This window comes from Theropithecus gelada, chromosome 13 (genome assembly GCF_003255815.1).
Source record: "Theropithecus gelada isolate Dixy chromosome 13, Tgel_1.0, whole genome shotgun sequence".
NCBI classification, from domain to species: Eukaryota; Metazoa; Chordata; class Mammalia; order Primates; family Cercopithecidae; genus Theropithecus; species Theropithecus gelada.
Window position 1 is genome coordinate 22,084,279 of NC_037681.1, and position 16,228 is coordinate 22,100,506.

Genomic DNA, 16,228 nt, shown 5'->3' on the forward strand with positions numbered 1-16,228 from the left:
GTGACGTTGTTCTGCGGAGAGCAGGGTGGATGACGTTGAAAGCAGTCAGGAGGTTCAGAGGAGCCTATGCCAGGGGCTGCGTGGCTGTTTCCCACCGTTGGTGACAAGCATCGCATCTCCAGGTCTCTTAGTCCTGGTCTCCCCCTATGCTGGGGTCCTGGCTTCCTGTCACCTTCACGCCCACCATTTTCCCAAGTGTGGACCTTTTGATCATTCCCACTGGTGAGTTGTGAAGGCCAAGAAATGGAGAGTGGCCACAAGTCAGCGCCAGCAGCTTTGGCAGAGGCTGTGGGGAACCAGGAGGCTGGAGTGAGAGCAGACATGGAGGAGCAGCTTGAAGCAGCTTGGGAAGACAAGCCCTCTACACGGCACTGCCAGCAGCGAAAGAAGACGGGGCCCACCTGGGAGATGGGCAGGAGGGGCACCCAACAGCAACAATGCCCAGGTCTGACAGTATGGCATCTGCCCAGGTCCAATAATTCAGAGTAACCATTTTCCTCATGTGACCGGGTAAACAAATACCAGAAGCATTTTCACAAGAATTGCCATGAAAATTCCAGAGAGCTGTTTACAAGATTCAAGGTTTTCTTTTTCTCTTTTTGAGAAGGCACCTCCTCTATCACCCAGGTGGAAGTGCGGTGGCACAGTCATAGCTCACTGCAGCCTCAACCTCCTGGGCTCAAGCAATCCTCCCACCTCAGCTGCCCGCATTGCTGGGACAACAGGAGTGCACCACCCCGCCTGGCTAATTTTTAATTTTTTAAAATATTTGTAGAAATAGAGTCTGACTGTGTTGCCCAGGCTGGTCTCACTCTCGGGCTCAAGCAGTCCTCCCACCTTGGCCTCCCAAAATGCTGGGATTACAGGCGTGAGCTACCACGCCCGACTCAAGATTCAAGTTTTAAGGCCCTATTGGTCAGAACAAAGGGTGCTTCTGCCCAATCTCGACAGCTCCCAGGGGAGGCTGCACTATCTGAGCCCAATCACTTACCAGGGACATTTCGGATCAGATGAGGAGCCAGTGGGGAAAAGGAGAGACACTGTTCAGAGCTCTGGCAAGGTCAGACACCGAGGAGGCGCAGTGTCTGCGAGGCTCGGATGAAGGGCACAGGTTTGCTCTCTATTCGTAGCTGGTTAGGCACGGGTGGAGCTGGGAACCTCAGACTTAGGCCTCAGGAGTTCTCTGTCTGTACTTGCTGCATCCCCTGGCTCACAAGTCAAACTTCAGGTAGGCAAGAAGGGAAAGAGGTGTCTTCCTTAAAATAGCTTGCACTTGAATTTGAAATTGTCTCGGCCGGGCGCAGTGTCTCATGCCTGTAATCCCAGCACTTTGGGAGGCCAAGGTGGGTGGATCACGAGGCCAGCAGACTGAGACCATGCTGGCTAACACGGTGAAACCCCATCTCTACTAAAAATACAAAAAATTAGCTGGGCGTGGTGGTGGGTGCCTGTAGTCCCAGCTACTCGGGAGGCTGAGGCGGGAGAATGGCGTGAACCCAGAAGACGGAGCTACTGTACTCCAGCCTGGGCGACAGAGCGAGACTCTGTCTCAAAAAAAAAAAAAGAAAAAGAAAAAGAAAAAGAAAGAATTGTCTCAGTCTCTGGGCTAAAGAGAGAGAGGCCTTTTCCTTTCTATTGTAGTGAGAAGAAACCAAAGAATGTTCCAGGGAGCAGAAGGTGCTGCCTGAGTTCTGGACATGGGAAGAACACGGACCTTCTCATGCAGCTAGGAGGAGCCCCCAGGACACCTGTGTGGTTCAGAAACGCTGCCACATAAATTGCGCCTGAGGTGGAGAGGCTGTTTGCAGGATGAAGTCAGAACTACTCTCTGGGATGCTGACCCATAGCACGGTGCTTCTCACCAATGGATGAACTAGCACACGGACGGAAACCCCACTGGGGAACATTTGGACGCCGCCTTTTCCTTCTTGTCTGTCCAGGTCTCCGAGGTGGAGCGGGACAGCGGGGAGCAGGTGCGCCCTCAGTAAACGCCCAGGCCACACAAGACTCATAGCTCTCCCTGGTCTCCCTGAAGGGCCAAATTACGTGCTTAGGAAATGCATTCTGGCACCTGGAAGGAACATATTACAAGTGTGTAAATAATATTGGTTATTTTTAAACAATCTGCTTGCCTTCCTAAACTGGTAAGCTAAAAGAGAAGATTCATATTCTAGAATTATGCCTATTATGCTTCACTTGGATGTAGTTTATTGACCAAAATATTCCCCTTAAATACCAAAACAATTTGAGACTGATTTTTCTGTCTGAAAGAAACACTGTTAAACCTGAAAGTAGAATCTTTGTACGTAATTCTCCTGGGGCCATGTGTCAAATCGTAATTTCCAGGCCCTGCGATTGCACTGTAATTGTCCATTGACAGAGCTCTGTGCCAAACAGCATGCTTTGATTTAATCCTCACAGAGGCTCTAGGAATTAGGTGTTGTTGCTTTGTAGAAAAAGAACTGCTCCCCGCCGTCAGTCATCCAGCCAGGAGTCGAGCTGCCCAGCCTGGCCCGGTGGCCACCGTTGGCTCGACAGAGACGCCGTCTCTTGCCACTGCCAGCCCCATCACCATCCTGGGAAGGAGGCTCTGTAGTCAGCCCTATAAACGCACCTCCTGAATATTCATGAAAAACATCAACAAGAACGCCTTTCTGGGAAGTTCAACTGAGGCCTTTATTGCAAGGCGAGAAGAGTCCAGCTCCCTGGGGATGTCAAGGAAGATGCTCTTCTCCACTGCCACTCGAGGCGACCCTCCTCTGGTATCCTGGGTCTCACTGAGACGCTTTTCCTTTCTGCATAGATCATCACCCTGAGGGATTACGTCCCCAGGATCCTGGGACCTGAGGCCTTCCAGCAGTACGTGGGCCCCTATGAAGGCTATGACTCCACCGCCAACCCCACTGTGTCCAACGTGTTCTCCACGGCCGCCTTCCGCTTCGGCCACGCCACGATCCACCCGCTGGTGAGGAGGCTGGACGCTGGCTTCCAGGAGCACCCCGACCTGCCCGGGCTGTGGCTGCACGAGGCCTTCTTCAGCCCATGGATGCTCCTCCACGGAGGTGAGTGAGTGTGGTCCCTGCAGCTGGTCCCCGTGAAGTCGCCCTTCTTTTTTTATATTTTTATTATACTTTAAGTTCTAGGGTAAATGTGCACAACGTGCAGATTTGTTACGTAGGGTAGACATGTGCCCTGTTGTTTTGCTGCACCCATTAAGTCATAATTTACATTAGGCATTTCTCCTAATGCTATCCCTCCCCCTGCCCCCACCCCACGACAGATGGGGTGTGATGATCCCTGCCCTGTGTCCAAGTGTTCTCATTGTTCAGTTCCCACCTATGAGTGAGAACATGCAGTGTTTGGTTTTCTGTCCTTGCGATAGTTTGCTGAGAATGATGATTTCCAGCTGCATCCATGTCCCTGCAAAGGACATGAACTCATCCTTTTTTATGGCTGCATAATATTCCATGGTGTATATGTGCCACATTTTCTTAATCCAGTCTATCACTGATGGACATTTGGGTTGGTTCCAAGTGTTTGCTATTTTAAATAGTGCCACAATAAACATACATATGCATGTGTAGCATGATTTATAATCCTTTGGGTATATGCCCAGTAATTGGATCACTGGGTCAAATGGTATTTCTAGTTCTAGATCCTTGAGGAAACACCACACTGTCTTCCACAATGGTTGAACTAATTTGCACTCCCACCAACAGTGTAAAAGCATTCCTATTTCTCCATATCCTCTCCAGCATCTGTTGTTTCCTGACTTCTTAATGATCGCCATTCTAACTGGTGTGAGATGGTATCTCATTTTGGTTTCAATTTGCGTTTCTCTAATGACCCGTGACGATGAGCATTTTCTCATGTGTCTGTTGGCTGCATAAATGTCTTCTTTTAAGAAGTGTCTTTTCATATCCTTTGCCCACTTTTTGATGTAGTTATTTGTTTTTTTTCTTGTAAATTTGTTTAAGTTCTTTGTAGATTATGGATATTAGCCCTTTGTCAGATGGGTAGATTGCAAAAAATTTTCTCCCATTCTGTAAGTTGTCTTTTCACTCTGATGGTAGTTTATTTTGCTGTGCAGAAGCTCTTTAGTTTAATTAGATCCCACTTGTCAATTTTGGCTTTTGTTGCCATTGCTTTTAGTGTTTTAGTCATGAAGTCCTTGCCCATGCCTATGTCCTGAATGGTATTGCCTAGATTTTCTTCTAGGGTTTTTATGGTTTTAGATCTAACATTTAAGTCTTTAATCCATCTTGAATTAATTTTTGCATAAGGTGTAAGGAAGGGATCCAGTTTCAGCTTTCTACATACGGCTAGCCAGTTTTCCCAGCACCATTTATTAAATAGGGAATCCTTTCCCCATTTCTTATTTTTGTCAGGTTTGTCAAAGATCAGGTGGTTGTAGATGTGTGGTGTTATTTCTGATGCCTCTGTTCTGTTCCATTGGTCTATATCTCTGTTTTGGTACCAGTACCATGCTGTTTTGGTTACTGTAGCCTTGTGGTATAGTTTGAAATCAGGTAGCATGATGCCTCCAGCTTTGCTCTTTTTCCTTAGGATTTTCTTGGCAATGTGTGCTCTTTTTTGGTTCCATATGAACTTTAAAGTAGTTTTTTCCAATTCTGTGAAGAAAGTCATTGGTAGCTCGATGGGGATGGCATTGAATCTGTAAATTACCTTGGGCAGTATGGCCATTTTCACGATATTGATTTTTCTTGTCCATGAGCATGGAATGTTCTTCCATTTGTTTGTGTCCTCTTTTATTTCATTGAGCATCGGTTTGTAGTTCTCCTTTCAGGTCCTTCACATTCCTTGTAAGTTGGATTCCTAGGTATTTTATTCTCTTTGTAGCAATTGTGAATGGGAGTTCACTGATGATTTGGCTCTGTTTGTCTGTTATTGGTGTATAGGAATGCTTGTTATTTTTGCACATTGATTTTATATCCTGAGACTTTGCTGAAGTTGCTTATTAACTTGAGATTTTGGACTGAGGCGACGGGATTTTCTAAATATACAATCATGTCATCTGCAAACAGGGACAATTTGACTTCCTCTTTTCCTAATTGAATACTCTTTATTTCTTTCTCTTGCCTGATTTTCCTGGCCAGAACTTCCAACAATATGTTAAATAGGAGTGGTGAGAGAGGGCATCCCTGTCTTGTGCCAGTTTTCAAAGGGAATGCTTCCAGTTTTTGCCCGTTCAGTATGATATTGGCTGTGGGTTTGTCATAAATAGCTCTTATTATTTTGAGATACGTTCCAAGAATACCCAGTTTATTGAGAGTTTTTAGCATGAAGGGCAATTGAATTTTGTTGAAGGCCTTTTCTGCATCTATTGGGATAATCATGTGGTTTTTGTCGTTGGTTCTGTTTATGTGATGGATTATGTTTATTGACTTGCGTATGTTGAGCCAGCCTGGCATCCCAGGGATGAAGCCGACTTGATCGTGGTGGATAAGCTTCTTGATGTGCTGCTGGATTCGGTTTACTGGTATTTTATTGGGGATTTCTCATCGATGTTCATCAGTTCTCCCTTCTTTCTTATGACTCACCACAGCCATGCAGACCTTCCGTATGGGCACACTTGCTAATCCTACACAGGGTTTTTAATATCTGTGGGGAAAATAAATGTGTTTAAAGCATTTTAAAAGGCTAAACTGGGCCCAGACATGGTGGTTCACGCCTGTAATCCCAGCACTTTGGGAGGCCGAGGCAGGTGGATCACTTGAGGTCGGGAGTTTGAGACCAGCCTGGCCAACATGGTGAAACCCTGTCTCTACTAAAAATACAAAAAAAAAAAAAATTAGCCAGGCATGGTGGCAGGTGCCTGTAGTCTCAACTACTCGAGAGGCTGTGGCAGGAGACTCGCTTGAACCTGGGAGGCAGAGGTTGCAGGTGAGCTGAGATCTTGCTTTTGCATTCCAGACTGGGCAACAGAGTGAAAATCCATTTGAAAATAAAATAAAAATAAAAGGCTAAACCATTCTATAGTTATGATCAGCACCCTCATCTTTAGAATGTTAATGATGGGTTACCTTTGGAAGTTAATTATTTGGAAGAAAATGATCCTATTCCCCCAATTAGTTTTTTGGAAGGGTTATTTTTAAGCTTCCCCATTTTTTCTTTATGTTCCTTTCCCAGTACTCTGTGTGTCTTTCTGGGAGCTCCTAACCTGACTCAAAAGTTGACCGGCTCCAGGTGTAGTGGGGAGTGGGGAGGGCAGGGGTGCGGCAGTATGTCTGGCGATACCTGCTTAGATGAGAGCTGAGTCATGCACAGTGCACCAGAGAGGCAGGGGCTGGCCCGGCCCTCAGCAGGTGCCTGGCATTTGAGGACACCCAGGTCATCCCACACAGGACGATGCACGTCGTGATTCCTAAGTCTTCCTTTTGGGCATCCTAAGGCCAAACTTTAAAGACTGGTGGCATGCAGTGGTGGGTTCACACGCCACTGAGATAGAGGGACCCTGACAGGTGGTGGGGCCTGCTTTCCACACGGGGCCTTTGGAAATGACAGGAACAGTGGTCCCCAGGCACCCTGGCCACTACCTCAGCTAAGCTGAGTCTTCCTTTCACTGTTCTGGATGTTAGAATTCAGCAAATGCTTCTTTTTTTTGTAATCTTTCTGTTGCTAAGAAACAAAACAAAAAGCTTTAAAAACTGGTGGACTCCTTCTCCAGGCCCCTTTCTTTCTGAGGGTCCATCCCTCATGAGCCACATCATCAGTGCCAGCCCAGTGGTTCACTCGCCAGCAAGGCAGTGTCTTGAGGACATTCAGGAAACTCTGGAATCACACAAGCGGAATTCATGAACTTACACACAGATTTGCTAAGGACAAGATTGAAATATTGTTGTTTCTCTAGAACTGAGCCGAGAACTGTCCTTACTTTGCACGTGGTATTTTCCAGGTGGTTTGGACCCACTAATACGAGGCCTTCTTGCAAGACCAGCCAAACTGCAGGTGCAGGATCAGCTGATGAACGAGGAACTGACGGAAAGGCTCTTTGTGCTGTCCAATTCCAGCACCTTGGATCTGGCGTCCATCAATCTGCAGAGGGGCCGGGACCACGGGCTGCCAGGTCTGCCAGTTCCTTCCCTTGCACACCTCGTGCAGCTGCTGCAGGATTTGCCGAGTTAGCAACCTGCTGCTAGAGAGACTGATTTAAAGTAAAACAATCACAAATCTAATGCCTTCTAAGCAATGGCTCTTAAAGGACCCAGTTCATTCAGCTATAGAGGCCACTTGGAGCTTTTCTTAGAGAGAGAAATGGCACAAAGAGGGTGGTTCTGAACCTCCCAGGGACGTGTGAGCTAGGACCTTGAGAAACACCCGCTTTTAGTAGAGGGAGGAGGGCAGACAACGGCAGGTCAGCGTCTGGCGTCCCGGGAAGCTCCTGGGATGGCGAGAGTGCCCCCTCCCCTTCTTCTCCCCCCAGCGAGATCCTAGGGCCTGCAGAGATCATTCCACCACATCAGGACTGCTGTTAGCTAACTGGTCCAAGCTGGCCCCTGGTGGGAGTGGCTGCACCTCTCAGGCCAGCAGCCCCCTGTGCTCCCTACACCCGACCTGGCTCCTGCCTTTCCCAGGCCCCACCGCACAGCCTCCTCCCTGACCTGCCCCGTTCCCAACTCCCTGACCTCAGGCCCACCTCAGCCTTCCCTCCTCTGGGCTCCTAGGTGGTTCGGTTGTCTGGTCAACCTGCAGCACCTGTCCAGGCCCGATCCCCTGAGACCTCGTATTCTGTGTGCGGCTCTTTTCTCTCCATGCACCCTGGGAGCTTGGGAGGTGCCCTCCTATTGTGCGTGGGTGACATGTGAGATGGACAGTGCTGGCAAGTCTTGTTCTGCCACATCCCTGGGCCTTCCTCTGTCCCCTGGCCCTTCCCCCATTCCTGTCTTCCTTACCAGTGGCATCTGGAAGGGCTGAGATCAGCAACCACACAGGCTGTGAATATCTGGGGACTAAACGTGAGTTGGGAGGATCAGAAGGGGCCCCATGTGTGTCAGGATAGTGCATACTGTCCCCCTCACTCCCGGCACCCAAACACAGCTGCTTCCTTGTTGCCAGAGCTCAGGGAGCACAGCCCACACATGCCTTCACACGCCCGGCACATACCCAACACACGCCTGCACACGCCCAGCACATACCCAACACACGCCCACACATACCCAGCACATGCCCAGCACACACCCACACATGTCCAGCACACACCTGTCTACACATGCCCAGCACACACCCAGCACATGCCCAGCACACACCCGGCACATACCCAGCACACACCCACACATGCCCAGCACACACCCGGCACATACCCAGCACACACCCACACATGCCCAGCACACACCCGGCACATACCCAGCACATACTCACACATGCCCAGCACACACCCGGCACATACCCAGCACACACCCACACATACCCAGCACACACCCGACACATACCCAGCACATACCCGGCACACACCCACACATGCCTGCACATGCCCAGCACATGCCCACACATGCCCAGCACACCCACACATGCCTGCACATGCCCAAGCACATGCCCAGCACACACCCCAGCACATACCCAGCACACACCTGTCTACACATGCCCAGCACACACCCATACATGCCCAGCACACACCCACACATGCCTGCACATGCCCAGCACATACCCAGCACATGCCCAGCACACACCCACACATGCCCAGCACACACCCAGCACATACCCAGGACACACCCACACATGCCCGCACATGCCCAGCACATGCTCACACATGCCCAGCACACACCCTGCTCAGGCCCCACAGCTTAACCTCCTCATGTTGCCACTGCTGACTTCCCTGAGCTAATTGCACCAGAGAGCAGGCGACCCCATCCAGACCCTCACAACCCCCACCTTTGTCTGCTCTACTTTTCACCAACTGAAATGTGGCCAAAGGCGAAAATCCACGTTCCCACTGGCCTGTGGGTCCCCCAAAGATCATAAGCCCAGGAGGAAGGGCTGTGTTTCAGGGCTGTGGTCACTAGCACCCAGAACCGTTGACCGGCACAGAACAGGCGCTTAGGGAACGCTCACTGAATGAATGAATGAATGGATGAATGAATGAATGAATGAATGTTTGGGCAAATAAACACTGACAAGGACAGAAGGGCCTGGTGGGAAGGGAACAGGAGTAAGATCAGCACACAGCCCGGCTTGTGTTCCAAAGACTTGGGTTTGGACCTGAGGAGTTCAATTTTGGATGAATTTCTTTTTTTTTTTTTTTTTTTTGAGACGGAGTCTCGCTCTGTCACCCAGGCTGGAGTGCAGTGGCCGGATCTCAGCTCACTGCAAGCTCTGCCTCCCGGGTTTTTATGCCATTCTCCTGCCTCAGCCTCCCGAGTAGCTGGGACTACAGGCGCCGCCACCTCGCCCGGCTAGTTTTTTGTATTTTTTTAGTAGAGACAGGGTTTCACCGGGTTAGCCAGGATGGTCTCGATCTCCTGACCTCGTGATCCGCCCGTCTCGGCCTCCCAAAGTGCTGGGATTACAGGCTTGAGCCACCGCGCCCGGCCTTGGATGAATTTCTTAATTACCCTGTGTGGTTCCCAGTTCCTTCCCTGAGTGCCCAGGACAGTAGAGTCAACCTCACGTTTGAGTGTTGGGGACGCACACACGAGAGTGCCTGGTGTGAGCACACAGGAGGAGTCATGACACAGCAGTGTAAGAGCTGCCACGCGGGTCCCTGCGGCCTGCAGTTCAAAGCCCACTGCGTGTGTTAGCACTCTATACCCCAGCCACCGCGGAAGGCCAGACTGCGATCCCGTTCTAAAAGATGGATTGAGAGGCTGACACACAGACAGTTTAGGCAACGTCCCCAGGTCTGAATTCCAGCAACTGGAGGCATCGATGCACCAGAAAGGCCACAAACCCAGCAGAAGCTTCGTTAGATCTGATTAGTTAGATCTCAGGCTGAATTAGATAAAAGAGAAACGCTCGTGTCTCAGCACGTTGAGCTGGGATGATGATTTCCGCCACGCCCTGAAATCGTTTGTTGTACTTTACAGTGAATATAAAATGTACAACCTTCCCCAAAACACTTTTTTGCGGCCGGGCACAGTGGCTCATGCCTGTAATCCTAGCACTTTGGGAGGCCAAGGCGGGCAGATCACAAGTTCAGGAGTTCAAGACCAGCCTGGCCAGATGGTGAAACCCAGTCTCTACTAAAGATACAAAAAATTAGCCGGGCGTCATGGCAGACACCTGTAATCCCAGCTTCTTAAGAGGCTGAGGCAGGAGAATTGCCTGAAACCCAGGAGGCGGAGGTTGCAGTGAGCCGAGATCATGCCTCTGCACTCCAGCCTGGGTGACAGAGCGAGACACCGTCTCAGAAAAACAAAACAAAACAGAAACACCTTTTTTGCATTCCCGTTTCTGCGGTGTCTCCCACAGGCAGGGACATCCGAAGTGATGGTGTTCCTTCCGGGCTCTGTGGCCTCCGGAGCTGTGAAGAGCTTCAGCCTCCATGTCTTTACCTCCTTCCCAGACCTTGCACATTTTCCCTCTAGAGCTGGAAAAAGATACAAATATGTTTCCTCTCAGAGCAATAAGAAAGGAAAATGCCCTCCTAACTTCGTTGTTTTTTCTTTTTAAAATTAAGATGTCAATCTCCCACAGGTGTGGAAATGCTTTTATTGTACTAATTAAAACAGTTTGACGATGGTCTAAATTGTCGGTATAGAAACCTTTTCTCCTCATTTTAGAACTTTAATTTGCTCATTATTTTTGTTTTTGACTAGTCTGAAAATAAATGCATTCTTTTAGTAAATATTTAATGAAATAACAGCTGTGTCCCCCAAGCCCTGTGGCAAGCAATGGGCATCTGTGTTTTCTGTATAAACCGACTGTCTACAGGTTGCCTGTTACTGGAGCTGAGAAATTCGTGGGGTATGTTTGGGATGGTCTAGGCTAAAGTAGATTGTGTGATAAAGATGAAATTTTGTTGGAGGTGCTGAGTTGGAGGGACACAGGTGCCTCTTGACGGGGCAAAGCACCTCCCGGTGGCTTTGATGAAAGGGCCAGGATGGCCCATCTGGAGACAGAAAACGAGGGTGGTTTCTGCAGATACAGGGCAGCAGAGGCACTGACAGCAGGAGTCAGGCTGAGGCAGCACAGCTTCTCATGGGGGATCAGGGGATCCCCTGCCAGATGCAGCAGCACCAGGGCTGTGGGGCCAGCCAAGAGGGGTGACTCTAGGAGCACAAGAGTCAGACACACACGGCTTCTCCTGACGGTTAACCAGGGAAATGGTTCTCAGCCCTCCAACAAATGGACTCAATAGCACCTGACAGCAGTTTTCTAAAAGCTCAGAGTGTTTCTATTTTTGTTTTTGTTTGTTTGTTTTGAGACGAAGTCTCACTCTTGTTGCCCAGGCTGGAGAGCAATGGTGCGATCTCGGTTCAATGCAACCTCCGCCTCCCAGGTTCAAGCAATTCTCCTGCCTCAGCCTCCCGAGTAGCTGGGAGTACCGACGACTGCCGCCACACCTGACTAATTTTTGTATTTTCAGTACAGACAGGGGTTCACCATGTTGGCCAGGCTGGTCTCAAACTCCTGACCTCAGGCAGTCCACCCGCCTCGGCCTCCAAAAGTGGTGGGATTACAGGCCTGAGCCACCGCACCCGGCCTCTAAAAGCTCAGATTTTGAATGTCGCTCATGCCTTCCTCCTCCAGTTTGTCCGTTCCTCCGATCTGTCTTCCTCCAAGTTGTTCCCACCCCTTGGCTCCATGAGTCTCTTTGTCACGTGGGCATCCCCTTCCCAGACTAACGAGGATGCCTGGCTATTTCTCCCAGTTCTGTTTGGTCTAAACATGAGACACCACAGGCCCGGCCTTCTGTCCCGTGAAAGCCTCACTGCCCCTGGGGGAACCGGCCCAGTGCTCACATGTTGCTGTGCGTGCACTTGTCCGGGACTTCTGCTGGGAGCCTGCGGTGGGCAGGGCGCTGAGGATAGAACCAGACAGTCTTAGCTAAAGCACCACACAGGGCGGGTGGATGAGCAGAGACAGCAGCAGAGGCCCTGGACTGCGCTCTGATCAGACCCCGCGGGAGTGAGGGTCGCCCAGCCTTGAGGAGGGAGTGCTTCTGGAGGAGGCGACGGTGGAACCAAGAGGAGTGGATGAGGGACGAAGGCGGATGTAAGGAGTGGGGCACAGGGAGGGGCACCAGTGTCAGGCAAAGGTGCAGCCACAGAGTCAGACCATGGATGAGGGCCTGGGCAGCGAGCAGGAGGAGGAGTGAGAAGAGAGGCCAGGGATTCACCAGGGTTCCCAGCAAGAAAAGATCTTTAGTCTTCAATATGGAGATGACTAGCCAGACAGATAAAGATATTTGTGTGTGTCCCTTTGTGTGTGTGTGTGTGTGTGCGCGCGCATGAGAGAGAGAGAGGGGGAAGAGAGAGAGCGAGAGAGAGTGCTGGCTTCTGTGTGTGCTCCTGATGTCATTGTGGGAGGTAAACTCTGAAGAGGGTGCAGAGCTGTCTCGGTTGCTCTGAAGAGGTGAGAACTAAGTGCAGGCTGGGCGATAACAGGAATGCACTTAAATGTCGTGGACTCAGCATTCTTGCTGTCTCCAGCTCCTTTATGAACAAACCCTGCAGAAAGAGCTCTGGCTTCTGAGCTGGAATATCCTAGCCTGGCAAACAGCCAGGCAGTGTCACAGGGTGGGACGGGACTCTGCCCTGCTGTGCTTCCCGTCTTGGGGACCATGGCATGAGCGAGATGGGCTCAACAAAGGTTCAGGTATGTGAGAGAAACCGTGCAGCCTCTCCCCTGTGCAGGTTACAATGAGTGGAGGGAGTTCTGTGGCCTGCCTCGCCTGGAGACCCCTGCTGACCTGAGCACAGCCATCGCCAGCAGGAGCGTGGCCGACAAGATCCTGGACTTGTACAAGCATCCTGACAACATCGACGTCTGGCTGGGAGGCTTAGCTGAAAACTTCCTCCCCAGGGCTCGGACAGGCCCCCTGTTTGCCTGTCTCATTGGGAAGCAGATGAAGGCTCTGCGGGACGGAGACTGGTAGGTTCCTGTCCGGAATGTCTTCCTTCTTGTTCTGCACAGAGGCAGGTGGTCTGCATTGGTTCTGAAGCCAGCCAGACCTGCATCCAAATTCTGGCTCCACCGCTCGACTCTTACATAAGCTGATCAGATTGTTTCTCCCACCCATAGTTTCCTTAACCTCGAACCGTGTTTTCATAACAATGATGCAACTACAAAGCATGTAGCACTTAGAATGGGAGCTAGCACTGATTTTTCCTAGATCCAACCACATGAGCAAACAGGCGCCTAACAAAAACAAATTGTGACACATTCATGACAGCCCTGAGACTGCATCCCATCCCCCACGTCCCCTGACGATGCCCAGGAAAGCGCAGAGGTGGACAGTGACTCAGGCGCAGACACAGGCTATGCCTGGTGCTCATGGATGCCTCTGGGCTGGACAGGCCTTCCCGGTCCCCCAGCCCCTGCCTGCACACACAGGTGCTTGCCGGTAGCAGAAAGCTGAGGTCCCGGTTTGCCTGCCTCGTACATGTCTGCTCCCTCCTCAAGTTCAACCTGGAATGTGGAGGTTTGTACTGGAGGGAGTCAGAGCCAGATCCTGTTCCCGTCTGATTCTGAGTCCTTCCCCGCTCCCGTAGAAGCAGGTGCACAGGATACCAGTGTTAAGATTTTAGAACAACACAGACAAAAACAATGGGAAAATGTTTTATTTTGCTTTTAAAGCCATCCCTACCTATCCAGCTCTCTCTCTATTTTTGGTAGTCACTGTGCCAAGGTCAGATTTTTGTTGTAAAGGATCTGTGCTCTTCCCAGAGAGTGCACCTGCCACACGCCGAGGCTCCTGTCCTTTCCCCAGTGTGACTTTTGTCTCTAATTTCGGAGATGCAGCATTTCAAAGAGCTACGAACATCTAGGGAGAAATCACCGGGAGAACTTGTCTCCCTCATAGCTGTGTCTTCAGTAAACGTGCGTTTGGAATTCTCTGGGACATGGGAAGCCACTCGCTCAGAAGGGGGAAGATTTCACCAACTTGCCCCATATGTGTGTCTCCCAAGCGTGTTTTATGCCACCCATGGCTGAAGCTCCATCTGAAATCAGAGGCAGCTGGCAGATTCCTGGGGTGGTGCCTGCAATTTCTCATCCTGTGTATTTATGACCAAATATCTCCCCAATGCAAAAATGGGGTCAATGAACTTCCATGTAGTGGGGCCTCTTTTTTATGTTCTAAGAGGAATTCATCCCCGTGATGGGAAGCAGAAGAGCTTTATGTGGCCAGGGAAATGTGTGCTTTATGGCACTCAGGCCAGGAGCTGCTGGTGCTTTGGCAACGATTTTCGTATTTTGAGGGGAAAGTGGGACTTCATTTCTTCACATTGCAATTTTCTTGATTACCCATGGCCTGGAGGAAGAAGCTGAAGGTAGAGAGACCGTGCAGGGCACGCTGACTTCAGACTAGAGAGCAGCACCCTGTAAAGCAGCTGAATTTGCTGTAATTATTCTTGTTTTTAACACAGCATTGCACCCCAAATAACAGCAATGCAGCAAAATAGATTCTCACAGTCAACACGCGAAGTGGCTCTGAGCCCCTCCTCCATCTGACGCCGCTCGTTCAGACAGCCAGGTGCACGCCGTGCTGCCCCTCCGCGTCTCCTTCAGGCCCTCAGCGCCTGCACCTGCGCGGCCCCGGGTGCTGGGGGTCTGGGCAGGCGCCGCAGGGGAGGCCAGCAGCACACAGCAGTGGGTGGCTGGCCCTGAGTGCCTGCCCTGGGGGTTCTCCAGGCACCATGAACTTACGCTCTGTCTCCTTCCCTGGAGGTTTTGGTGGGAGAACAGCCACGTCTTCACGGACGCGCAGAGGCATGAGCTGGAGAAGCACTCCCTGTCTCGGGTCATCTGTGACAACACCGGCCTCACCAGGGTGCCCGTGGATGCCTTCCGAGTTGGAAAATTCCCCGAAGACTTTGAGTCTTGTGACAGCATCCCTGGCATGAACCTGGAAGCCTGGAGGGAGACCTTTCCTCAAGGTGACGTTTGGTCTCTTCTCACACCACCTTACAGCACGTGCATCTCCTCAAGCAAAACTTGTCTTCCCAAGGAGCTGAGTTTAACTTTTCCCTGTTTAGAAAACAGTCGACGCCCTGCCTTACACCCTCAGGGCAGCTCCCGGGGCAGGCGGGACCCTTCTCTAGTGAGACAGGAACTGGGGGCCTAGAAAATGGGAGCCAGCGGGGCCCGACCTGGGAAGTGACGGTGTGTGCTGCGTGGGTGCTGAGTGAGTGACCACAGCAGGGCTCCCCAGCCTCGGCACCAGCCCCTCCAGGGCACAAGTGTGCCCGTGACAGGGACGTTGGTATGTGGTTTTCTTTTCTCGCAGTTTGACTACATGTCAACCTGTCCACATTTCACAGACGACAAGTGTGGCTTCCCAGAGAGCGTGGAGAATGGGGACTTTGTGCACTGTGAGGAGTCTGGGAGGCGCGTGCTGGTGTATTCCTGCCGGCACGGGTATGAGCTCCAAGGCCACGAGCAACTCACTTGCACCCAGGAAGGATGGGATTTCCAGCCTCCGCTCTGCAAAGGTCAGTTCTTTCTTCAATAACAATTACAAAACATCTGCATGTTTCCGATGTAAATTAACAATGCAATGTCATTGAAAATTTATTCGCCAAAAGATGCCTCTGAAACTGTTATCTTCCCAGCAGCAATTTGGGGATAGGAAGCAAGGGCTCTCCCTTTGGCTGGCCGTGTTCCCAGCTGGCCTCTTTCTAGGTAGTGAGGCCTCAGAATAGGCACGTGGAATCGTGACCAATGGGGTCACCTGTGAGGGAAGAGAGAGGGGAGTTCATGAGTTCCAGGCAAAGTTGTGGTGAACTCGCAGGGCCACTTTCTCAAAGGAAACACGGCAGCAAACGTCTCCACTCCAGGAACCCATAGAGTTAGTCCCGCCTCCGCCTCCCACAGGTGGCTGATTCCGAAGCCCATGCCTGGTTCTTCTCCAGTCGCTGAGTTTCACTCCCAGCTTCCTGCATGTTTAGGTGTAGACAGGTGCAGGCTCCTAGCGGTGACTTGAGAGCAGGTTGGGGAGGCAAAGGCAAAACAGCTGTGGGCCACCTCCACCTCCTCCTCCCATGCGCCTGGCTTGAGCGGGTGTCAGCCCAGGGCACCTGGGAGCAGGTTTGCTGGACAACAGAGCCTC

At 51.0% G+C, this 16,228-nt stretch overlaps 1 protein-coding gene across 6 annotated transcripts in view; it reads left to right on the top strand.

The window, feature by feature from the left end:
* The window catches only part of TPO (thyroid peroxidase), a 105,218-nt gene that overhangs the window by 56,630 nt on the left and 32,360 nt on the right, over nucleotides 1–16,228 (top strand). For 4 of the 6 annotated variants that reach the window (XM_025353868.1, XM_025353869.1, XM_025353876.1 and 1 more), the window contains 5 exons: nucleotides 2,804–3,062; nucleotides 6,917–7,087; nucleotides 12,813–13,050; nucleotides 14,848–15,056; nucleotides 15,441–15,611. In XM_025353868.1, the coding sequence (XP_025209653.1) occupies nucleotides 2,804–3,062; nucleotides 6,917–7,087; nucleotides 12,813–13,050; nucleotides 14,848–15,056; nucleotides 15,441–15,611 (1,048 nt within the window). The remainder of the gene's footprint in view (nucleotides 1–2,803; nucleotides 3,063–6,916; nucleotides 7,088–12,812; nucleotides 13,051–14,847; nucleotides 15,057–15,440; nucleotides 15,612–16,228) is intronic. The other 2 variants (XM_025353874.1, XM_025353875.1) reach the window with 1 other exon arrangement.